The sequence below is a fragment of the Colossoma macropomum genome, unplaced genomic scaffold (assembly GCF_904425465.1).
Source record: "Colossoma macropomum unplaced genomic scaffold, Colossoma_macropomum, whole genome shotgun sequence".
Taxonomy (NCBI): domain Eukaryota; kingdom Metazoa; phylum Chordata; class Actinopteri; order Characiformes; family Serrasalmidae; genus Colossoma; species Colossoma macropomum.
In genome coordinates, this window is record NW_023494795.1 from 19,253,355 (window position 1) to 19,279,676 (window position 26,322).

At 39.0% G+C, this 26,322-nt stretch overlaps 1 protein-coding gene across 3 annotated transcripts in view; it reads right to left on the reverse strand.

Annotated features, from left to right (window-relative positions):
- Positions 1-25,939, reverse strand: part of runx2b (RUNX family transcription factor 2b) — a 45,585-nt gene extending 19,646 nt beyond the window's left edge. For 2 of the 3 annotated variants that reach the window (XM_036581739.1, XM_036581737.1), the window contains exons 1-5: positions 25,377-25,939; positions 25,050-25,181; positions 5,394-5,650; positions 4,084-4,240; positions 1,282-1,386 (exon numbers count right to left, since the gene is read on the reverse strand). In XM_036581739.1, the coding sequence (XP_036437632.1) occupies positions 1,282-1,386; positions 4,084-4,240; positions 5,394-5,650; positions 25,050-25,107 (577 nt within the window). In that variant the 5' untranslated portion in view covers positions 25,108-25,181; positions 25,377-25,939. Of the gene's footprint in view, positions 1-1,281; positions 1,387-4,083; positions 4,241-5,393; positions 5,651-25,049; positions 25,302-25,376 lie in introns of those variants that run through there. The other variant, XM_036581738.1, reaches the window with a different exon arrangement.
- Positions 25,940-26,322: the final 383 nt, after the last annotated feature.

Genomic DNA, 26,322 nt, shown 5'->3' on the forward strand with positions numbered 1-26,322 from the left:
GTAATGTGTAATGACTTTGCTTTTCAACAAAAAGAATAAGAGCCCAACTAAAGCCATTAACTGTTCCACAGCACTGTACTAAAACCTCTTCCCTTAAAGAGAATACTATCTATCTGTCACATCTGTAGCATAAAGTCAATTACTGCAATAATTTCAAAATTCCCCATAATTCCCCAGTACTTAGAAAGGGAAAAAATGGTAACGTTTGAAACGCACTCAGCGCCTGCCCACTGGCTTCTATTATAAATGTATGTTATGTCAACAGGTTTTCTGTGCTTATCTGTTGCCTGTGGTCACTGGCCATATGCTACAGATACAGCAGACAGAGATGATGATAAACTGAAGTACCTCTTTAAACTCTAAGACTTCTCTTCCTCCTCAATCTCATAAATACATTCTTTGCATATTAGATTTCATAATGTGTTACTGAATATTTACAGTATTAATTATATAATAAGCCTGAGGCATAATGAAAAAAAATAAGCCTAGAGTATAAATTTTATCACACTAGTGTTTAAAAGTTTGAAATCACTATTTAAATGTTTGGAATCATTGCTTTCAATAAAATAAAAAATGTTGCGGATAAATGTATGAAATGACTGCATTTTGATGCTACTACTCTACAAATTGAAAAATGAAGAAATCTGAAATGTGTCCAGAATGATGAACAGAGCTATACATGATTCTATAATTGCTGGTAAAGCTGTATAACAGTGAAAATGAAGTTATAGTAAAATTAATATCCACAATGCCTCCTATTTAAAATGTGGTAATTAAATCTCAGGCAGATAACTTGTCAAGAAATTAGGATAAATAATAAATAATTAAATGTTATTTATTTACAGGTAATATAAGTATACATGATATAACCTATCATTAAAAATGTTTTTGTGTTTAAAAAAACTTGAAATATGGAATAAAACATCTTGTAATGTTTTCTGGCATCTAGCTTATGGTATTTCAGTCTGCACTGTATAATTTAAAATGAATAAAATAAGAGCAATTATTTATATGACGAGTGATTCCGAAGTTATTAAGTCCTTAAAAATGTGGCCAGTTATTGTTTAGACTTCTTCTTATCCTATATCCAAGGTTTAACATCTAAAAATCTAAACCAACAGAGGAATAGATGATGTGAGACTGAAAAGTCATGCAAATTCAATGACCACAAACAGGTAATGAAGCAGAACCACAGTGTAAGAGGAAGGTGTGTGTGTGTGTAAAGACTGAATGCAGAGATGTGGTTAGAGCGAGCAGTGTGTAATATTGAGGGCCACTCACTCCTTGGCTCTCTTGGTCCATCCACGGTCACCTTAATGGCTCTGTGGTAAGTGGCCACTTGCGGTGGATTTGTGAACACTGTAATCGTCAGGGTGAAGCTCTTCCCTGCGCAAACACAAAAACATTTACAAGCTTAGGTGCTGACAGCAGAAACACCCATGCGTTTTACATATCTGAATGAAGTTTTTCCAATTTAACCAGGGATATAAAGGGGGCTTTCTGCTCAATTAAAACACTATTTCTTCATTTGGGAAAATCCCTAATCTAGATTTTATCTCTTTGATGAGGGTGGCTGGGGAGGAGCAGCCTAACTAAGGATTAAACAGCATTACAGAGTGGCATTCACATCAACAAACCTTGCTCATCAGTCAACTTCCCTAAACAAGCATCCCAGACAAATTGTACTCTCATGGGGTTTCAGAAGGGAATGCAGGAGATTAACATGGCGGCCTAACGGTTCTTCCTCAGAAATGGCATCGGTTGGTTAAAAAGACAGGAAGAAGTGGGCGGAATGCTATGGCAACACTCACACACATCTGGCACTGCACATACAATCTCAAAACACGGTTCCAGTGCTGCATTATCAGACTCCCAGAATCTCTTTTGTAATGATGAAAAACAACCTGAAATGCTCCTGCTAGTTGTGAAACATGAACAGACTTCTAAGTAATCTAATACGTGCAAATTTGAAAACTGTGTGACTGATGCAATACCAACTTCAAGAGCTAAAAATTCCAGTGACCATGAATACTGGCCAATATGAGTTAAACATTCCAGACTCCAGTAGTTTTAGGTAGCCTTTTTCTGCAGGACCCCTAGTGGCCATTCTAGTGGTTGAACAGAAATTTTCTCAGATATTTTTAATTAATACAATCACATAATATTTATTATATTATTAATATAATATTTATTTTTCCATGTAACTCTGTTATCAGATTAGCTAGGACACAATACAGCCCACAAAAAAAATCCCATTTAATACAATAAAAACACTTTTATAATTGCTGACTTGCTTGCTCAATTATGAATTCGATATTCAATTTGGTTTCCAGTATTTTAAATCATTCCATCAACTTTATTGAAGAAAAAATACATAACGCAAAAACTGGAGGACCCACAAAACAGGACTAAATTACATTTTATGGTAATTGTGAAAAGGGTTTAAGTACTGTTTTACTGACTGATATGATTGTCAGATTGTCAATTGTAAACTGTCAAATATGAATATCAAGTTTCTGTTAATTTGTTAATAAGTTTTCTTTGGTTAGTTTTTTGTATTATAACATGTTATTCTTGCAAGGGAATGGCTTTCGACTCCTTCCATGTGTTTTGTTATTTTAACAATGATGTTTATATATATATACATATATGTCCTTGCTGTCAGGACAAAACCTTGAAAGAGAGTCTGTGTATATACATTATATCTGTATTTCCACGTGCGGATGGTTTCAGCCTGCGGTGTTAATGTTGTGGCTGATGATTAACTGAAATATGGCCAGTTTATCAGCGGCTATCATTGTTTTTTTTGTTGACACACCCCCAACTCGGAAACTTGGGGCTCATTGAAAAATCTGAGTTTCCCACCAGTAAATACGACATTGTGGTGCCGTTCATGTGCATCCATCTTGTAAATACGATATTTCCAACACGACTTGAAGGCAGCATAACAACATGGCTGACTTGTTCTTAAATTTTATGAGGAATGAAAGCCTTCACCTGCCCGGTCCTGGGCATTAAAGGGGTTAAATCTTCAAGTAAATGATTATGCTAAGAATTGGATGTGTTTGTTACAAAGTAAAATGCCTAAATTTGAATGCTTTATCAGCTAAATTTAGCACATATCCATAATTCTGCAGAATGAATTATCAACCAACTAACATATCAGTCTGTCAATAATTTGCATATTTTCTTTTCTTTCCTGAGGAACCTCTCAGCTGGCAAAATAAGAAAGACAAACTTGCTCAGCATCCACTCTAGTTCACTAACTACTGATGTCTGACATAAGTTGCAAATGCAGTCTCAGGACTGAGAATAATATATTTATATGCACAACATTCTTTATTTAATACTATCAGAACTACTACTATAGAGGAGTAAATCATCAGTAACTATCAGACCGAGATCTGGGCATTGCTTCTAGGCCAAGTAAGGAATGCACACAAACCTGCAACTTAATGAACACGTTGTCTCTGGATCTGCTGTGATGTGGTTTTAAAGCGGCATTGGCTCGTAACTGATATGGTAAGTAAACTCACTGGCTGTAATTATTCAAAGAATGTCGTGTGTCCCCATATGACCGCACAAGCTCATTACACGTCCTCTCCTGAGAAACATTACTCTTAGGTGCAGGATGTGTGCAGGCTAGGGACAGGTGTGGGTAGTCACTAAGTACAGAAATAAATAGAAATCATTGGCTAACATTAAAAACTACCAAAGTACAGTGCACCCTTATTGTGTAAACCCCTCTTATCTTGTGTCAACACAGTATCCTTCACATAATCTAATCTACTTACAGATCCACTTGTGTAAACATCAGTAAATAGGCATTAAGTGGATCAGACCTGATAATTACACACAGGAGACAACCTGGCTTTACCCTACTAAACTATGATGACAGCTCAATGATAGCTGTTTTTTTTTTTCCATCAACTGATTTCTGTCCTGCTGCCAAAGGAGTGCAGCCAAGATTCTGACAGTCTTTCATGACCGTGAAAATAAATGTTCTAAAAAGTTCTAACTACACTTTTTAAAAAGTTGCCAAGTCATGATATAGATAGGTTTATAGCCAGAAGGTGCACTAACCTCTCCCACTACGACCCACAAAGCGCAGGTCATTGAAGCGTGCCACCTGGTTCTTCATCACCCCAGAGGCATTCCGCAGCTCGGCTGAGTAATTCTCATCGTTTCCAGCCATCACTGTGACCACTGTCCCATCAGGAACCTCTCCCAGGGCCACTACCTGCAGGGAGACAGCACTGACTACAGTGATGAACACTTCCAAAACAAAGTATGTCATGACAGGAGCCCTGGTACCTGCCTACTCCTGAGAATTTGATGTGGTCATATATGTATATGAAAAATGGATAAATAAATAAAATGAAATAAAAAGGATTTATCTTAAATGTTTCTATAAATAAAATGTGTCTGCACAAAATTATAAAAATATAAGCCTAAATAAGAATGAACAATATTCCTCCTCACTTTCGGACTTAATCTGACGTCACGCACGTGGTGTATGGTAAAAACGTCATCACGTCATACAGATTTCACGTTTCTCACGTTTCTAATCTTTAACTCTCATTATGAACATTAGTTATAACGAAAATTACATATTAATAAAATGTATGATTATTTGTATACCATTTGTTACACTAGAAGAAGTACTGTAACTTGCCCTCTATTATTTATATTTTAGGTCTCATTTTAATAACAAAACAATTTCACAAACAGGGTTACATGTCATAGACCACGAGGAGAAACACATGTGGAACCCAGATTGCCCTCAGCTCACTGCCTCTCCATTTGCGTCTAAAGAGTTTAAGATAAGATCATTTAATTCGCAAACAAAAATGCCGCTGTTTTGTGGTAAATAAAACCTCAAATAAAATTAATTAAAAAAAAGACTCTGACCACATACGAAGGGCAATCCGACAAAACCGCAAAAAGAAAAAAAAACAGCTGAAAGGAAAGCGCTCTTTCACAAATGCTTTACAGTGGAAAAAACGCAGCCAGACAGTCAGACATTTAACTACACACAGATACGCTGAGTAATAAACGGCTATTAAGCCTAATTAACTAAAGGTCCAAGATCATGAAGCATCCTGTAGATGAATTATCCCACAAAATCAAACAGTGAACGCGTCCGAAAACTGAGGTCAGCAAACAAACAAACAAACAAACAAACAATCTCCAACCTTCATAAGAAACACAGTGAGTGGTCTGATAAAGAATAGCACTTTAAACAAGCGTACAGTTTTTTGGAGTGCAAACCAGCAGCCTAAAAGTCATAACACAGAATGCCTCATGTACCACATTAGCCCATAATTCGTTAACCATACTTATTATATTACTTTCCTCCCTGAAAAAAAAAGGAAGAAAAAAACGAGGCTTACCTTGAAGGCGACGGGCAGAGTTTTGTTACACCTCCAGTGAGAGGGCAGCACGGAGCAGAGGAAGTTCGGGCTGTCAGTGCGGACCAGCTCGGCCGGGTGGTCGGCGATGATCTCGGCCATGGAGCGGTTGTCAGCGGGCCGGAGCCTCGGCCCCGCCGCCTCTGGCTGCCCTGCGTTCGGGTTTCCCTCGTTCATCTTCACCGGCACCGGCTGCAGACTGCTGGACGGGGGGCTGAACCTCCGGCTGGCGCTCGGATCTACGGGAATGCGCATCACAGCAGTCCGAATGAGCGGAGAGCAGAGGAGGTAAGTTAAGGCGAGCCCGAGAGTGAGCTAAAGGCGAGGCTATAACTTACTCTCCTCTAAAGTTAGGCTACCGACTGAACTCGGTCTGTCTGAATAAGCAGCGATTTAGCAGCCGTGCCAGTCAGCCTCAAATGAGCTTCGGAAGTGCTGCGGGTGTCGAAACACACACACACACACGTTCGCTCTCTCTCTCCCCCTCTCTCTCCCACACACACACACACACACACATACACACACTGCACTCAGGACGGTTCAGTTGGTGATGTGTACAGTCCACAGCTACTCCGTTTTCCTGAATCAAAACTCAGCTTGTTGTTATATTTTACTATATCACGATAACACGCCCGTGTCTATGGAAACAATCGTACTTTTTACTCTTCACAGAGATACGCTAGGTATAATGTTCAGAGTTTTAAGAAAAGCAAAACTCTTAGTTTTCTTCAGGTTTTTGTAACAGGCTGTCAAAGTTCAGTAGCAAGCTACCCTCCAAGCAGTGCTGCTGTTCCGGATGTAAACAGTATAAATCTCCCGGCGGTTCGTGTCGCTCTCCTGTCAGTTTTGCTAACTCGCGTTAGCCGCGTATCTGTCCTGTCAGGTTAAACAGGTAGCCTAGCTAAACTCCCAGTGTGGGAATGAGCTCTGCATAACTCAGGGAAAAAAGCTGCGGTCGGCGAAATGAAATGAGCTTATAGGAGGCGAGTGTTTGTTGCCTCCAGTGCGGTTACCCTTTGAAGGCGAGGGTTTCTGTGCTTTGCTCTTTTGTGGGTTAGCGCTCCAGTCAGGCCCTCATTAGCCTGATGTCTCTCCAGCACGTGGTGCCTGAAGTCACAGGGAAGCTAACGCAACCAGGGCTATGTATACAGTGACGGTCTGACTGAATGTTCAAGTCAGTCAGTAGTATCATATTTCTTTAAGGAAAGGTCAGATATCCTGCTGTTCATTAGCTGTTGGCTTTATTAATTGTTCAGAAGACTGCTGAACTGCTACACTGAAAAAACGGTGTTTAGAATATACATGATTCAAACGTGTCAAGTGGCTGCATAGGAATAAAATGTGGTACATCTAGTGGTCGACAAAGTACAGCACTTGAGTAAAAGTAGAGATACCCCTGGAAAAATATTACTCAAGAATTAAATTTTTACTTGAGTTGAAGTACAAAAGTACTTTAAATGTAGCTGCTGAAATACAATATTATACAATATTATTTAAATGTAATCTAAAATTAGGCAAGTTCAAAGTCTTCTTCAGTATATGATTGATATTTAGAATCATAATAAAAACACTTCATTTATTAGTACATTGTATTCTGCATAATTTGATAATTGAGATGTAAACAAAGTCATTCTGAGAGAGAAATGAACGATTCTGATTTCTTTACAGTGGTGGTGATACAACAGATAGGAACCAGGGGTTGCTGCGTCTAAATGCAAATATAGCCATTTTATTTACTGTCCAAAACCAGCAGTGAAAAAGGTTTTGCCTTACAACAGCCTGTCTGTACCCCACTGCCACAAATGACTTTTAAAAAATAAAAGTTAGATAACAGGAAACTATTATAGCATATTAGTAACTATTTCACATAACCTTCTGTGAGGTCACTTTTAGAAGCACTAAACTCTTCAGATATCTCGTTCCGATCACCTTCACTGTGAATAATTCTGACCCGGTGAGTCTCTCTAGAATAGAGCATTTCACATCAAGCCGCTCTGAATGACTTTGTTTACACCTTGATCATCTCATTAATACAGAACTTTTGAAAAATCTGTGGAATCCCCCTCTTAGAACTCACGGTCAAGACATGGTCATGTATCAAACATTTAAGAGTTAAAGAGCATAGCATGCATAGGACATACAGCAATTAAGATTCATAAAGATATACAATGTACACAGTGCAGACAGAGCAATGTAATACATAATACTGAGTAAATGAGTCTGTCCAGGCTCTGCATCAGCAACCTCAGAATCTGAAAACTACTAAATAATTAAAATGATTACTCTAAAAAAGGACGGTAGAGGTTACGCTTCATTTGTAATAGTAATCAGCAAAGAAAAAGTTGTCGGTTGGCGTTAAATAATGACACGGTCTACGTGTCATCCAGACAGACGGCTTTTCAGAGACAAAGGGGCCGGAAAGACAGATCAGAGAGTGAGTAAAACAGAAACACAACAGAGGATGACATGATAACAGAACAATGTATAGCCTCAATGATTAGTGTGAAAGAATGAGTTAATAGTCCCTGCTCACTCTGCGATAATGTAGATGGCAATCTCTGTCCTCAGTAGAAGGCACTGTGTTCACAGTCTTCCTCTCAAACATTTTAAATTGCTGCAACGTATCATATTCAGTATCCCATCTAAACAATCTAGCCACAATTCTGCTCTGTGCACATGAACAGCATGTAAATTCATTTACATAGAGGGGTCCAGTTATATTGAGCTTCACTCTCGTTTTTTCTTAATTTCACATACATCTCTAGGAAAGCGCATTGGAGATAAGTGATCACATGTTTTAACCCCTTGAACCAATGCATTATTATTGAGTAATTAATCTTAATGCAGTGAATCTTATTGCAATGAATTATTCAGTTACTACTATGAAACTAGTATCTAAGCTATATTATGAGAGTGAGGAACTGAAGTGTGGGGCTACATACAAAACTTTGGGATTTTAACTGTTTTCCCTGCTCTGAAAACTGGATCATTAAAAAGGGACAGCATTTTCATTTATTGCTTTTAACCCCTTAAATACCCCGAACCTTCGGGAGAGTTCCTCAGTCCCATAACTTAAAGGAATGGTTCAGCGAGAAGGCACACTTGAGCAGTTTTCACGTACAACAGATGTAGTTGATCAGCCGAGATGTTTGGTGTCCAATTTTTTTTAGATTAGCGCTGGAGCTACAAGGCTAACACTGCTTATAAACAATAGAGGTTCTCTCAACCCACTTCAAAACTCCATCCAAGTCTTCATCATAGACTTGTCAGTGTGGTTTAGGATACAATATAACTTACTCTAAAATATAAAAATGAACAAAGGTTCACAGTGTTAGTGAATGCTGGGGTCATTTTAGACCACAGGTGTTCTGACTCCCTCACAGAATCTACTAGATTACATTTTTAATTTATAAACATATATCTAGAAAGTTCTAGATCAGTAGTTTTTTAAAAACAGAAACAAGAGAAATGGTGTAATCTGTAACGTGCATATGCCTGCATGGAGTCTGGTGCATTGGGAGTTTGGGTTTTTAGCGGATTGAGAGAAGTCTTGGGGATGTATTTATGGAAAGGATTTGGGTGACTATTGACCTCTAGTGCAATGTTAGCTTCATAGCTCCAGTGTCTTGAATGATTGACTACACCTAAATTAAGTGTTTTTTAAACCATTCCTTTAAGTTTGCATTGTTTTCCATGTAATTATTTAAAGATACACTATGAAAGTTTTGGGGATTTGGAGACCTCTCTGGTGGGAATGTGTAATGCCCCCAACATGCAGAAGAACATACTGTAAAATCAGTTGTGCTTGGGACCCCTTCACAGCGTGGATGAATCTGATGAATGTGAGCTTGATGAAGGAGTATTCAAAGAGAACTTAGTCAAAACTTAGCTGAGCACATGTTTTGCCAGGACGTAAGTATATTAACTATAATTTTCATCACTATAATGTTGATTTGGCATCTGAGACCTAAACATGGAGCCGGATCTCTTTTTGAGCATGTGCATGTAACGTTAATTTATAAAGATGTATGACATGCTCCAAAAAGCTCCCACCAAATCTGATCTGAGACTTTTAAATTATTATTTCAGGTTTTACAGGGTGACTCACATTTTAGCATGTTTTTTCTGCTGACTCAGTAATTCTACTTCTTTCAATTTCACCAAAAAAACAAAAAAGCAATCATACATATAAGCCCTGGAATGTAATATCCCTGGGAAATTTACAGGGTTAATGCTTATGGAGACTGTATGATTCATTTCTAACTCAGTACAATAGGCTTGTATGCCTTAGTGATCTCTATGTATACTGTGTGTGTCCTGGGAAGTGCACTAATGTATGTGCAGGGTGTGTGTGTGTCTAAGGATGTGGGAGGAACATAAAAAAACGTCTCAGGAAGCCCTGACATGCATATGGCACATCGTTATGATTGAGAAAAAAAGCGTATTGAATTACACTGCCTCTCCTTCTGCCCAGAAGACCAGAAATATGGAGCAGGTTGGCCAACATTTAAAAGATGAACTTTAAATTTATGGACAGATAAATCAGCACAGTTGTAATTAAAGTCGTAATGGTATTAAACATATCCATACTAAAATTGCACTGCGTATTATTCAAACAGTCTGGGGGCTCAGGTTTGCCTACTTATTGCTTTCTCCATCATTTAGTCGCTTGAGGGCAAGAAGCAGTGGGCCTAGTGGAAAAAAGTTGAAAGTAGTTTTATGTGGCTGTTTGTAGTGATCGCTGTAGCGATCTCTCGAATGTAATTCATCTTTAGAAATGTGCTAGTATCGTGACAATCAAATAAAACGATGGTGCAAATAAAAGTTAATAGCAGGAACAGAGGGGCTGTCAACATGCCCAAACAGAGCTGCGTGTTAAGTCATACACAAAGAGATATCAAAGAGCATTTGTCACATCTGAATCCACTTTGCTGTACAGTATGGGCGCCATCTGCCAGCAATATCGGTGCGGGGTGTACGCACTTAATTTCAATCATTCACTGTGCCTTGAGACCAGGGGCTCTGCCCACTCCTTTCGGGCTTGCCGTTTGATGTTCTAATGAGCCGCGAGCAGCCCACACAGCTGGCTGGCTGGGATGTGCCACAGAGGCGAAGAGGTTGAAGCCGTTCAGCGCGAGCAAGGACACAGGCTTACTGTTCACTGTTCATCACTTGTTGCTTTTTTTTAAACCTCTTATGTCTGAGCTAATCTGGCTCAAAACTGATGATGTGATATGCTTAGTTTGCACGGACAGAGAAGGAAAGAGAGGCCTCCCAGTGTAACAGATCCAGGATCTGGTGATGGCGTGATAAAACTTGAGATGGAGATGACAGTAGCGGCCAGCTCATCAACCAGGCATCCGCGGGAAATCATACAGAATGAAAGTCAGTCATAGTAGGTTCAGACACAGCCAGACAAGTAGTTTGTTCAAAAGTCAGTGCTACAAACACTTTTTTTTCCCCCTCCCTACGGTGATCCACACCTTATTATAAGTGATGACACGAGACAAAGAAGCCATTGTTGACTGGTAATATAAACAAAAGGAGACACAGAGCTGCAGGGCTGTAATGATATCCAAATGACTCCAATTGAGATTCATAAAGCCCCGAGATTATGTAACGTGCTACATGAGTGTTTTTCTGTGTGTTTTTCTTTTTTTTTTCTCTTTCTCGTCCTGCGTTCTTTCGTCGGTCTGGAGGAAAAATACAGCCACTTAAGTCCCTGGATCAAGGCTCCATTTCACAGTGGTGCATTTTTTGAGACACTTAATTATGGCTTTATGTGTGGAGCATTTTGATGGGGCCACAGAACCTTCCAGTTTCAAACAGTTACTTTCCATCCTTGGCAGGCAACACAACATAGGGGCAGGGAGATGGAGAGAGAAAGAGAGAGAGCGCGAGAGAGAGATGACACATACACAGAAATCATATTCCTTACCTCATCAGGAAGACCTCCTCAACTCCTCTCAATCCCTAGATTTGATCTAAGCCCATAATTACTATTTGTCGCTGAATGGTTGGTGACATCACTACAGAAGACAGCAGTGCGGCCTTGAAAGCCGAACTTGCCAAGGTATGAACAAGTGAGGCAGAGGATCCGTCTACCCAGCAAATTGCAGTCATGCAGGGATGGCATGAGTGAAAGCACAGAAACGAGGCAGAGCAAGGCGAATTTCCATAAAGGGGGTAAAAATGGAGAGGGTGCACTCTGTGTGCCTTCCTCTGGCTGTTTTGGATGAGTGCGGCATGCGGCATGGCAGCCTCGTCTGGAAATCAGAGTGGAGATGGAGGCTTGCTGTGGTGGGCGGGTAAAGGGGGAAGGGGGGGTATTGGCTACAAAGGCAATTTCCTTTTTGCTCTTATTGGCATGACTGTCTGCCGCCTCCAGCCTTCGTGGAGGTCCTTAATTGAGATCACTTGTACTTAAAAATAGGAACAGAAAAGGAACTTCTGTGGCTAGGGAAGGGGAAAAGAAATAAAGGGCGTTGATATGTGACGAAGGCTGCCATTAAACACCCATAACGACGAACTCCAGCATTAAAGGCTCGTGCTGCTCTGCCGTCTGCTGTGGAGCTCGCTAGGCGTTCAGATTTTACACCGCCCTCACACACTTAGAGCCGCTGTACCTTTAGCTGTCCAAGGTGATTGGACAGCGTGTATCATTGTTTGTCTGTGGAAACTCATATTGTCACACTTTTCTTTTACTATACTTCTTTTACTACTATCCCTGAGGCCCAGTTATAATGGCTGTACATCGTTTTTTTAATTAACAACAGTTATAATTCATTGTAATATGACTTTTTTCCAACCTCACATTGTCTCTTAGAATTAAACAGTCTGTGCATTTAAGACTAATATATTTAAATGAGGTCTGTTCTGATTTGCCAACTTCTATTTTGTTTCATTCAAAAAGCAGTCCGGGCCAAAACGCTCCTCATGGGCAGAGCTAAACTGCTCTAGGCTGAATAAATGTAAATGTGTTGGTTTTCATGACATCTCAAAAACAATGGGCTGTTTTTGCAGCTTAACAGTTTATCTGTTATTTCAAAAATGCAAAGAAAAATCCATTTTCATGATATGGCTCCAAGCTGCTATTATTTTGACTGAGCACACTGAGATGTGCTGTAAAAGCCTGCTGTTTAGAGGCCTTACATACATGCTTAAAAAATAAAAGGGCCTAAATGGTTCTTGGCTTGGATGTACAGTTTTAGAAAAAAACCTATATATATATATATATATATATATATATATATATATATATATATATACACACCTATATATATACCTATATATATATAAAATCACAATCTCACATCTCATTTACAACAATGGTCCATATAGAGCCTGTCAACTATGCAGGTTGAAAGGTTGAAAAGACCAAAGGTGGGTCGTCTTTTGCAGGTTTGCCCAAAGTGTGGCCAATGAGCCAAAGCTGGCCCATAAGGACATTTGATTTGGCATGCTAGAAAGGTACCCTAACCCCATCCTCTCTCCTAATTAAAAAACAAAAATTTTAAAAAGCTACCTACTTTTTTGGAACCTTGATTTATATTCTATTGTGGCCCATCACAAACATTACACTTTAGCCCCCCAAGACAAATATTTTAGCCCCCCTGTTCTATGGCACTGCTTCAAAGAACCTTTTTTAGCACTTTTAGTTGTAAGAGTGTGGAATTTTTGTTTTAAATGAGAAGGCGATACATATTAACTAATGAATTATTTTTTACGCTAAGCCATTAACAGAGTAATTCATTTAAAAAGAGGTATAATTGAGGGATAAGCATAAATGTGAAATGGACAGTAGGCCCTCCTGGATGAAGACTGGGTGTCATTTTTCCACAAGAGTGTGTTTATTTTGGCCCAGAAAAAAGGGCAAAATTCCACCTAACACTTTTCCCTTCCGCTGTGGATTGCACCGGGCTACTTCCTCTCCGAAACTGCCTGGTTAGTTGAAAAATATTTATAGTACATGTGCAAGACATGCTGTTCTCATGTATCCACCGCTGTTCATTGCAATTCTGTGTGGAAGGTGAAAGTAGTACCAGATTTATGGGGGGGATTTCATCTTGTCCCACAGTAGATTGGGGATGATTTATTGGTGGTATAATGTGCACCCAGTGATGGATTGAGGAACTAGTGGACAACCTGAGCAGGCAGGTATCCAGAACGCGACTCGCAGGGGAGCTATCGTCTGTCGCTGCTGACTTTACGCTTTACGCGCTCCACTTTATTTTCTAGTGTGCGGATGGAGGTCGTTTCAGGCCCAGGCGTTTAAAAGAAACTGGATGAAAGCAAGAGGACAACGGAGGAATATTACAATAGCCGCAGTCACACTTGCCGGGCTGGAGCCGGAGCTGGAGCCGGAGCCAGAGTCTGAGCAAGACACACAGAGCATCGCTCTTCCTGCACATAAACCTTAGACAGGGGAAAGTATAATATAGCCATATGTGCACAGCAGTAGATTAAATGAATTATTCCAGGATGTCAAAAGTCTCTAGAAGCAGGTGATTTGCTTGGCTACTGTTCTGATATTTCTTCTACTAAAAAATAAGGCTGCCATTGTTTGCTAGAAACTCAATCATTCTCGAGGGGAGCAGGCCTGTCCAGTCTTCTGTTCTTTTCAGACCATGTCTAGGCTAGAGTTAGTCATCATTACCAAAGCTTGAGGAAAAACAGTAATACAAAACTTAAAGCTGTGGATAGTTCTCTTTTTTAATGCACGCTCATGAGGGTAAGCCCAATAGGGTGAATCGGATAAGGTGGAGGAAATGATGGTGAGCAAATGCTTCTGGAAGTACATCGATACTGCCAAAGAAATCATTTTAGGGTTTGGGAGCATGTCCTTTCTAATTTGACTCCAGCCTCCTGAAAGGTATCCTTTCTCTTTGAACTCGCTCATGCCCATAGTATATCTGCTGTACTTAATCACGATCAAATGTATGTGGTCCTGAATATGTTGCTTGTTCAAGTAACTAACAGTACAAGAGAGATTCACTGTAGAATGTCTACATATTTGGACGCATGAATGTTTTCTTATATGTCCGAATGAGATACAGTACCAATTTGTATAAGAGTGAGGTCTGGAAATGTGTGCTGGTTCACTGTACTGCAGTGTTATCTCGGCTAATCTGTTAAGATTCACTTTGCAAACAAGCAAATGCAACTTTTTTACAGTTCCTACAGATTTAGAAATGTTTATTTTCAAGCAAAAGTTTAAAAGGACAGTCATAGATGCAATATTTATCAATTTCAATAGCTCAGCATTGGTGTTATTCTACTGAACTCTACTGAGACAGACAGCAGTGCATAATTTGCATGCATTGCCATGCATTGATGTCAGTTGTCAATCAACTCATTGAAATCAATGGCAAGAGGTGCATTTTTGACAGCTACCAAAATGTCTTTGTGTGTGTGGCTTTATATTAAACATTCAGTGATTGTAAATCCGTTATTATGGATAATGGGTGCCAATGAAACAAAAACTAGCTCCATTTTAACCGTTTTGTACACAATACTTGTCATGTTTGGACATACCTGCTCACAGAAGGGTTTGCCTTATTTTTACTATTTTTCATATTTAATAAACACTGTGAGGATGTCAAAACTATGAAATAACACATAATGATGTGTGCAGTGACCAAAAAAATATCTTCTCTTTTAGATTTTTTTTTTGAGAAATTAGCCCAACTTTGTTTTCATTATTCTCGATTAATCTCTAAAGAAGCTTCATGAGCTGATTTTCCAACAGGGCTGAAGAAGATACACAGATGTTAAGACCTTGAGGCCGTTTATATTTTCACTTTTTAAGTATTTTTTTGTGGAAAACTATATTATATATAGGTAGTAACATTACTGAATGTGTGTGCCTTAGCAACAAATTTCATTTGCATCTAAAAGCACACCTTTAGATTAAAATGACTTATTTAGTATTTTTACTTAGGTGTGTCTAAACTTTTGACTGCTATTTTAAATGTATGTTATATTGGACTGAATTTCCTCCTCAGCTTTGGAGGAAAACACTAATTGCTTTACTTTGTCTCATGATCATTCAGAATCCTGATCAGCAGAGCTAGGGTTAAGACCTCATCCTGAATTTGACCAGCTGGTTCCCTAAAGACCCTTGACCGCACATGACATAAATGATATTTAAACCTCAAACTCAGCAGTAAGTAGCGAGTCTTTTATGGGGTGTGCCCCTTGTGGGGAACTAAACTTCTTATATTACACTTTGTGGACCCTCTGTGTAAAAGAGTACCCACCTAAAGCTCTCTCATCATGCGCAACGTAAAAACAGCTTTTGTAAAATAGGGCCTTTGTGCCACATTTTGAAATTCGAAATGATATCTAATTGAGGCTGTTGAGCTGAACTCAAAAGAATTTCAATCCATGAGCGAGAGGTTGAATCAGTTCCCAAATCCCATTGGGAGAATTTATTTTATTGGTAATCGCTGCACTTTGGGGAATGATATGCCTGCGGTTTGCGCGTGACATACCGGTGCAATCTAGACAATCCAGTCAGTTTCAGAATTGAGTGAAATGACTCTTTGGCATTTTGACTGTAGGGGTCTCATATATCTCGAGCTGACTTTGTTACTCTCCACCTTAATGCCGCCTTTAAACACTAAACACTGGGAGGTTCAACAGTAATGGCACTCCCAGCATTTTAAATCTTTAAACTGAGCTTCTGACTTACGTAAACGTTCATGTGTTTTTAAAGCAAAATATATTGTGATATTCAGAGTCGTTTCTTCTTACTTTCTTGATCTAATACATAACAGAAGCTACATCCATAAATCAGAATTTAATTACAAACTGAAAAGAAATTACATTTTAATTAAGCTAGTTAAGCTAAAAGCATTCCACCTTTTAAAGTTAATTGCTGCACCATCTTTCTCACTGCTGATGAAAAGACTGATAATGTACTGTGATGATCAGCATTATGCTTTAATAAAGCCTTCCCCTCAGGGGGTTTGGTTTTATTAAAATACCCTAATTGCACATCTAATGAATTTTAGTCACAATAACAGAAAACAGTATAAAGGTTATGTGCTGTCTGCTGTGCATTTATTAGTCACCTCTTGCAAAGTGTTTACAAGGTTTATCTGGGCTGAGTGTACAAGTGTAGGTGTGGTGAGCTGCTCTCATACATAAATCTCCACTGATCTCTCTCTCTCTCTCTCTCTCTCTCTCTCTCTCTCTCTCTTCTCTCTCTCTCTCTCTCTCTCTCTCTCTCTATATATATATATATATATATATATATATATATACACACAGTACAGTAATGTGCAAAAGTCAGAGACCACCCATCATTTACCTTATTTCCAATTAAAAGAGTCATTATGTCCAAATTATTCATTTTTCAGGTGATATTTCTGAGAAGGTTACATATAAGATGATCCACATAAGGAAGAGGGGTGTCAAAGAAAAATAAGTAAAAAGAAATGGAGCTTCCAAAAATGTAAAACATTATTAAAAGATGTAGAAAAAATTAGACTGCTAATAAATGCACAACGCCTGGTAGACCACCAAAACTGTCACCATCAGATAAACAGCACTTAAAGCTTTTATCTTTGAGAGAGAGGAGAAAATCCAGCTGCACTCTTACTTCAGATCTGAAAAAATCAACAGGTGTTTCTGTCCATCCTTCCACTGTGAAAGGATAACTCAACACTATGAGTCTGAAAGGATGTGTAGCTGACAAGAAGCTGTTACTGAGAAAATGAAATAGACAAAAAAGAACAAAAAGAACATTTGCAAATAAAACAAAGATGCTGCTGAAGAACAACGTACTGACCACCCCAGAGTTCAGACCTCAACATTACTGAATTAGTTTTGGGATTACTTGAATCATGAAAAGCAGAAAATGAAACCAACTTCTAAGACTGAACTTAGCAAATATCCCAGTAGAAAAATGAAGAGCAAGACTCCTGAAACAGTGGAAGTTGTAATAAAGGTAAAGCGTGGACACGCTAAATGCTGAAAAAAGATGTTTTATTTATGTTGAAGCTTCTGTGTATTTTTCTGTTAAATAGATGTTTTTCCTGAAACTGAAAATTGAATAAAGTTTGCTGTACAGTATATATGTACAACTACTAGGATCTCTTTTCTACCCAGTTTACACTGACTTTACTGAGTCCTTTTGTGTGCATCTAAATAAAAATAAAGCATATCAAACTTTAGGTCCAGATACATATATAATTTCCACTTCATTTCTATAGGGAATTCAGGACTAAAGCAGTTTTAAACTGTATATTCTTGTACATCAACTATTTTTATTTCTTCCGATTTTCATTTATTTATTTTTAGTGAGCTACTTATACTTCTACTTGAGACATTATCTCACCAAAGTTACAATGCTTTTATTTGAGTGGAGGTTTAGGTTATTCGAACAACTTGACTGTAACATTCATTACTAAAGTCTTTTCTACTAACCACTCATTTGATTCGACAAGCTTCGTCCTTTTCATTGTTATTTCTTGATGAAAAGTATTCTGCTTTCTTTTCAAAGCAATGAAATAAATACTGAATTACTGTTTTTTCTTGCATTATATTAAAATATAAATATAAAAAGGTTGGAATGTCTGTTAAGCATGTTCATAAGCTTATTCTACAGAATTCTACTACAAGAACACAGTTGTTTATGAAGACTCACTCAAAGCCCCAAAATGAATTAAGAGAGAAACATAAGGCCTGAGAATGTTGTTTTGCTTTAAAGTCACAGTTTGTGCTTTGAAGTGCATTTTCTCACGTTGAGTGTCTGCGGTTACTAAACATGTAGGACGACTTGGGAAAAAAATATATACTTGAAAAACAGATGCCCTGTTTCTCAGAAACACAACAGCACAACAAGCAGGCCTTGGCAGCCACCAAAAAAGAACAGATGTACAGTGCAGAATATACAGCATTTGTTGTCCAAACCCATTGTTCTACAGCTATTTACTGGAACTGTGAAGAATCACAACACTAAAGCATGTTACACCGACAGAGACGTTGATTGGCATTGATGCAAAGACTACTGTTAGGAGTTTACATTCCTATGATCTTGGAAAACAGGTGCTAGACTGTCAAGTATTGTTAGACATGGTTGATACATACAATTATCCAAAAAGCATCACACAAAAGGCCTAGATATATTTAACCCTTGGAAGTAACAGTTTGCATTGCAACAAGAATAACCGTTATGGATGAAAATGTAACTGCTGCAAGTTCCATGTTAAATAAGTGGTTCTGCAGGTTCTAAGGGATAATATGGATTTTTTTTCTCTCATTTCCCCTCGGACGTTGTGACGCGTGAACCTGAACAACTAGGTGAAACGATGCTTCCAGATCTTTCTCCTGCAGCTTGCTCAGGGGCATTTCAAAGGCATCAAAAATACCTGGCTGCTGCTACTTCAAAGCCAATTACTGAACACAGTATCAACGTACGCGCCCACTCGCACCTTTTTGTCTGCTGCATATAAGATTTCGGTGATTGTAAGAGTGTGTGTGGGCGGGTGTACCCTGCTCATCAGTGCATTACAAAGCCTATTGTGTCCAGGACGGGATGCTTTGCAGGTGCTGAGACAGTGATTCAGGGGCATTTCCAGCACAGCTAGTGGCTCTTTTAGCTGAGGGCTGCTGAGCTGTTTATTTCAAAACATAGCTTTATCAAAAAAAACACACACACACAAGCTTCTTCTTAGATAAATGCAGTAGTGTTTAGTGTGTGAAGTTTAGTTCTTTAGGCTTGATATGAGGCTAGCTCGTAGCTAACATGTAATTAAAGCTTGTATAACTTAAATCACCACATGCTTGTGTCAAACTGTGCCAAGTAGATAAGAAATCTTGAATCGATTTGTGTTTTATGTAAAAATGATTGGGTGCAGTGTGCTAATGTGTCCAGGACAGGATATTTTTTCTATTACGTATATACGTCGCTGTTGTCGAAACAAAACCTTGTATCTCCATTTTTGTCGTTTTTTAGGTTTTGACCTAATTTGAAAATGCCTGCTGTCCTTTACCTTGTTTGTAAATTTCATGATGAATGGACCAAAGGAATTGGCCGAAATGACTTGGGAAAAAGTCTGGCTCTATTGACTTTCATTAAAAGTAGAGTATGTTTTTTTCCTTCTCCTGTAAAGTTAGAATTTTAGAGATATGATGTTTTGTTCTGACAGCAGAGATGTATTCATAGATATATGTACACACAACTCCTGTGTACACACAACTGGCTTCTCATGAGCCAAGCAATCCCTAACACATTCAATGATGTTGAGATCTGGAGATCTGGGGGTGGTCAGTCCATTTTTCTGGAGCAAATTTTCATCTTTTTTTCTATTTCCTTTTCTCAGTAATAGCTTCTTGACAGCTACACATTTTTTTCAGTCCCATCGTGTCAAGTTGTCTTCTCACAGTGGAAGGACTGACTGAAACACCTATTGATTTTCTCAGATCTGAAGTAAGAGTGGAGCTTGATTTTCTCCTCTCTCTGAAAGATGAAAGCTTCAAGTGCTGTTTATCTGGTGGTAACAGTTTGGTTTTCTACCAGGTCTTACATTATTGTTGTTATGAGCCTCATTTTCTTTATCTTTTAATCACTTTTTTGAACTACAGTTTAGGAAACTCTTTTACTTATTTTCTTTTGACTTTCCGCTTCCTTATACAAATGGATTATTTCATATATAATCCCCCTCAAAATATATCCTCAGAAATGAATAACTTGTACTCAATGGCAGTTTTGACTGAAAACTAAATAAATGAAGGGTGGTCTCTGACTGTTGCCCAGTACTGTAGATTGCATTGCTCACTGAAGCTGGAATTTTGTCCACAGTTTTGTACATATTTTTAAAATAAGAGTGTCATAAGCACGTCTATTTGAAATTACTTAACAACTTAACACAGTTAGAGGAACATCTGTTAAGAATTAGGCATGCAGTCTGCACAACACTAATGAGAGTAGAGAAGATTCTATTACTTGGGACACCAAAAATGTCCTGGCTGAAGGACTACATTTGGGCTAAGAGAACTTTCGCTTTAAGCTTGGTTAGGGGACCAAGTGGAGAGGCAGATTAAGGGGGGCATGAAAGCTCCTTGCCGCCCCCGCTGCAGCAGATGGGTGCTGTTTGATCCACAGGTGGGTCTCTTGTGACACAACAGCGCTGCACCTCTGAGGCGCAAGCTGATCCTGCTCTTTCTCCTCACTATCCTGCTCCGGTTACAGCACGAGGTTGGCGTGGGCGGCTATGGCCGGACGCTCTGTCCAACAGCCACGGGGCTGATGTTCAGGTGTGCAACTGATCCCTCACATTTAACACTTTCTAGGCTCATGGGGCTTGCGCAGGGAGGTAACTCGACCGAATTCGGAGATGGCCCTCGTGGTGCTGTGAAACTAAGTCCGTCCTTTTTTTGAACAGTCTTTTCCGGCTCTCTAGGCTTCCCTATGTTATAGATGGGGCATATGCTGTGACAGTGACAAAGGGGATCGGTTTACTGTACAGTGTGACTAAGTGTGCTGATTAAATTTTCACTTCCCTTTGTCGTGTTCCAGTTATTGGTAGCTTCCCTTCAAAGATCAAAGGCTTTGTGTAATACCATATACTGCATGTATGCTGTATTAATGGACATATTTATCAAGCAGCACTCTCATCATCTGAATGCAGGAAGGGACAAGGAGGAATTATATTAATAAGAGCGATACTTCAGCAATGCTTCGTGATGCTTTGGACAACTTTTTGCATAGATTACCCAAAAACATACTGAATCAGAACAGAATAAATCAAGATAACATAAATTTGTTTTAATTTTAATCAAGGCAGCACAATGCATAGCAAATACCGTCACTGTTATAAACAAACTTCCAACTAATACACACTATAAAGACCTAAGCTGTAAATCCCACAAGTTTACACACACACACATATATATATATATATATATATATCTCACAGGTAATTTATTACAATACAGTAACTAGAGTTTGCACTTTAAATTCTACCTTTGTCTTCTGACCTACAGTTACTGTTCATGCACATAGCTGTATACACTGTCTATGCACTTTGTACTATTGACTTTGTGCTTTTGCCTATTGTCTTTACACTATTGTCTTTTTAATCTATTTTAAACACTGCATGGAGAACTAGTCAGACAGTGTTTTGTAATACTGTATGAGCCTGTGTTGTTATAATGACAATACATTTGAATTGAATTGAATCGAACTTTACAAGAGAAGGAAAAAACTTTCTAAACTTGTAATAGAGGTTAATGTAAAAATATTTCTTTCCAAGTAATTTTGGACCATTTCTGTTGGTCCATTGATCATGAAATTTCAATACAAAGCAAAAGGTAACTGAACTTTTTGAATTATGCAAAAAAGTAAAAAAGGACAAAATTGGAGAGACAAGGCATGACAGCGACGATACACCTTACCATACCGATCTAAAATGCAAAAGCACCTCACACAAGTCCTCTTGCTTTTAATCCATTGATAGTAAACCGATCATTCCAGCTGTCGTTATCTATAAATTCCTGTTTAAATTAGATGTTTGCTTGCCAGCTACAATTAAATTGTGCTAAATAAACGTTCCTTTGAGGATGATATTTTTAGATGCCTCTCTCCTCTCAGCCACCGCTGAGGACCTCGAGATTTTCCCCTCGCTTCAATTACCTATTGATGAGAGGGCTTCCCTGCTCTGGCTCTGCCGTGGAAAAAGGATGTCTGGTTTGCTTTTAAGATGTCTCAGAAACGAAGCCCTGTGGTCGGATCTGAGGAGCCCGTGCATGCAACAGAAGCTGCCTTTTTAATTCCCAGCTTAGGTTCCCTCAATTATTGCATATGGATATTTGGAATGGGTCTGGATCTTGAGTCATCAGCTTCATTAAGCCATCCTCTGTGCTTTCATCAAGGTCTAGTTTAGGTGTTCTTTTTTTCTCTCTCTTTCTCTCTGCTACAGTTTCTCTAAATGATAATTGCTACCATGGGATAATTGTCAATACTTGGTTTGATTCTGATAGACAGAGAGAAAATAAGCAGCAGAATATGCCCCGGAGAGTCTTGCCACACATGCTGATGATTATTCCACACCCATCTGCAAAGTTACAGAAGAATGTTTTCTAGCTAATTAAATCCAAATCTTTTTTAATGCTGGAGCCTGAATGAATTTAAATGTGTGTGTATGCGTGTTTGGTCTGTGTATGTGTGCATGCAAAAGAAGAGGCTACTGTAGATGCAGCAATTTACAGAGAATCTATTCAGGGGGTGTATGTTATAGGTGATGAGTTAGAGCTCCAGTTGCCTCTGAGGACTTAAAAAATGCAATTTTCTTTGGTATTTTAATTCCATACTGCAGTAATATGGATCTATATGCTTTTATTCTTTGACATATCAATAGCTATATCTACATGATCCCTGAAAATCTATGAATTTGTGGTCTATATTGAATTCCTCATTTTTATAGTTATTATGTTCATAACATAGTAGTTACTGAATAATTTACAGTAGTTACTCAGTAACAACTACTATTATAACATAGTAGTTACAGAATAATTTACCGCAGTTACTAAACAAATAATCCTAATGAATTAGGATTAATAAAAGTGAATTCTTCAAGCTTGTAGCTACTACATTTATAACATAGTACTTACGAATTAGTTTACAGTAACTACAATGTTATAAGAGTACAAGTTACTGGGTAACTAAATAATAATAGTAATCAAGTAGTAGTTACTGAGTAACTGAATAATACCAGTAGTAGTGTAGTAGTTAATGAGTAACTACATAATAACAGCAGTGTAATGTCACAGAGTAACTAAATAATAGTAGCAGTGTAATTATTACTGAGTAACTGAATAATAGTAGTAGTGTAGTAGTTCTTGAGTCATTGAATAATAATTCTGAATAATAAGAACGGATTAATCACTCTTGTAGTTATTATGTTTGTAACAGTAGTTAATATTGTATTCCAGTTATTAAATAATAATAAGAATGATAATTCTTAGGATTGATTATGGAATAATAAGCATGAATTCCTCACTCTCATAGCTTCTACATTTATAACACTATAGTTACTGAATAATAATTGAAAAACGCTTATAAATTAGTAATTACGAAAGAATTTACATGAACTACTATGTAATGACTGTAGTAGTTACTGAGTAACTGAATATTAGTGTAGTAGTTACTGAATACTGATTTTTAGGATTAATGATTGAATTGATCGCTCTTATAGCTACTATGCTTGTAACAGTAGTTACTGCATAATTACTTTTAAGCTTCATAACTGAATAATATGGGGTTAATCAAATCATTCAAAGCAACAGTAGATGCTGCTGCAGTGGACTTGTCTTTGATTAGGAGCTATCAGAGCCTGCACATTTGCACACATCTGCAGCAGCGATAGACAGAGTGTGTTATCGTCCTGCAGGCGCTAAGCTTCCCGCCAAGCCGCTCTCATCCCTCTGTGCTCTCACCCCAGAGTGGCGGAGAGGGGCAGAGGTTAACATGGTAATAGGGGGTGCTGATTGCTACAAGTGCCTCGCCGGCTGTGGCCTCGCAAAGGGAAGCATGTAGCACGCGCAGCGCAGGGAGCACAGCTGTGTTTGCAGACTAGATGCTTTGACTTATTCAAAGCTGCCCTGAAACATTTCTCTTGGAGTGGATATGCGAACTCATAGATCAAGCACAGCAGACTGGCTTTTCTGCTTTTTTCCCTGAGTCTTGACATGGGAAAGTCATATTTCTTCATGCACAATAAAGATGTGTGCTGTGTTTGTGTAATTTGTATTTAATTGCATAATAGTTTTCATATTGTAAGTCATTGATTTTTCTTTTGTATTCTCTCTTGGCACCTTTCTCAATTAAAAATAAGATTTATAGGGCTTCTAACTGTGTATACTAGGCTATGTGTTTAAAGATTATTTGATCACACACTGTTGTCTTTGGAGTAAGTAGTAAATCTGACAAAACTTTTCAAAACATGCAACTAGAATTGATGAAAGTTTCGCAAACGAACCACAATGGATGTATTTTCAAGATCAGAAGTGATTCAACATCATTAGACATTTCTTTCTCTCCAGAAGTGTCTGGGAAGTTATTTTTGGTTTCCCAGCATAAACATAATCCCGCACATAATTTTAATCCTTGGTTCCTTTTGACCTAGTCAGCTCCAATGAGGACCTACACACAGCTTTGCTTCTGGAAAGGCCAGTCGCTAAAGAACATCCACTAATCCAACAGGTCATGTCAAACATTTCCATATTTGCTTTCATATTCTGCCTTGTTTCCCTGCTTGTCCGTAAATGTGTGCAGCGTGCTGAGTGAATGTTTACATTTGACGGAAATCCCTTTTGAGTGCCCCCTTTTTTTTGCTCTTGACATCGGTCCACAAGCGTAGCCTTAAGTTGTACAAACATCTTGGCTGTTTGCAAATGTTTGCAAATATGTACGCAACATAAATGCTCATCAGGACAGAAAATTTACTATATAGTGGGCATATATATATATATATATATATATTCTGTATATATTGTATGACAGCACAGGCCTTGTCAATTAAAACAAACTTCAGCCTTTTCCTTCTATCCACTGAACTTTGACCTCACAACAAGCTACTGACCACATTGATTTTTACCAAAAAAAAAAGAAAAGAAAATGCAAGGACTTACCCCAGAAGAAGTTTTGCTGGCAAGAAGTCATCGAGCTGAAGAGGCTGTTGGATGCCATTGCCACCACGAACGGTCACTCCGCGGACAAATTTTGTTTCTCTATGGTTTTGATGACCTTTGAGGTGTCCTCAACTTAGGGAGCGCGCATCATGCCAGGAGGAAATGCAAGAGGAGAAAAAAAAAACACATCCACAAGAATTGCGTTTTTGTATCAACTATTTTCATGACCACAAGTAATGACCAGGTCTGGCTACAAAATGTCCCCTCACTGGGAGAGGATGGAGCCAAGCTCGCTGCATTTGAAGAGTGCGGTTGAAGCGTACTTACTGGCTGCTGAGGTCCTTAAGCCCAAGGCTGACCTGCGACAATTAACCATTTACGCGCCGCCAGGAGCACTGTGTGAAAAAGCCTTAAGCCGAACTTCTGTGGTTCTGTGGTTGCTCGGGAGGTGAGCGGAGCCTTCACACAAAACCCAAAAAGGCACAAGCTTTAAAAAATCTCTCTTTTTTTTCCTCCCTTCAAAACGCTGTCACTGGAGAGGCAGGGTCACATGCTCGTGACATCACCAGAGCAACACTTGCACAGTTGAGTGGGCCAGCTTACTGCTGTGGCTTTCTTGCTCGCTCTCTCTCTCTCTCCGTCTCTCTTTTTCCCCTCTTCCTGCTCTCCCTCTGTTTTTCTTCTTGTGGAGACGCGTGGTTCGGCAGCTCTTCCTGGCACTCTGGGGGAAGCTGTGGAGAGGGAGGGGCCAGAGAGGGGACTGATGGAGCCTCTTCAGCTCCCCTGAGTCATGAGCGCTTCAGCGGGGGGGGGCGCGAGCGCGCTCCAGCTTCCCTGCTGCATATGGGACGACTGCTTGGGACGCTCTTGCTGCTGTTCCAGCCCACACTCTTTCCTCCACCTACTCCCTCTTTCCACCTTCCTCCCTGTGTGCTCCTTTCCAGTGCTGCCGGGTGGCATGCCGTAGCCTGTCACTGCCGTCATGTCTGGGGTGGGCTGAGGACAGCACCTACAGCTGGAAGCAATGTCCCGGGCCTGGAATACCTTTACTTTGCACATTTTAATGTTTTCACTGTTCTTCACTCTTAAAAATCAAGAAACAAAAAAAGGTTCTTGGACCAATATCAGAGAAGAACCGCTTTAGGTTCCCTACAGAATCTTTCTGGTTCTAATGGATGGCAAATGAGATTCATAGGTTCTGTACCAGTAGAAAAAATGACTTGTTAACCCATTGAACCTAACGCTTATTATTCAGTTATTAATAATAAGATTT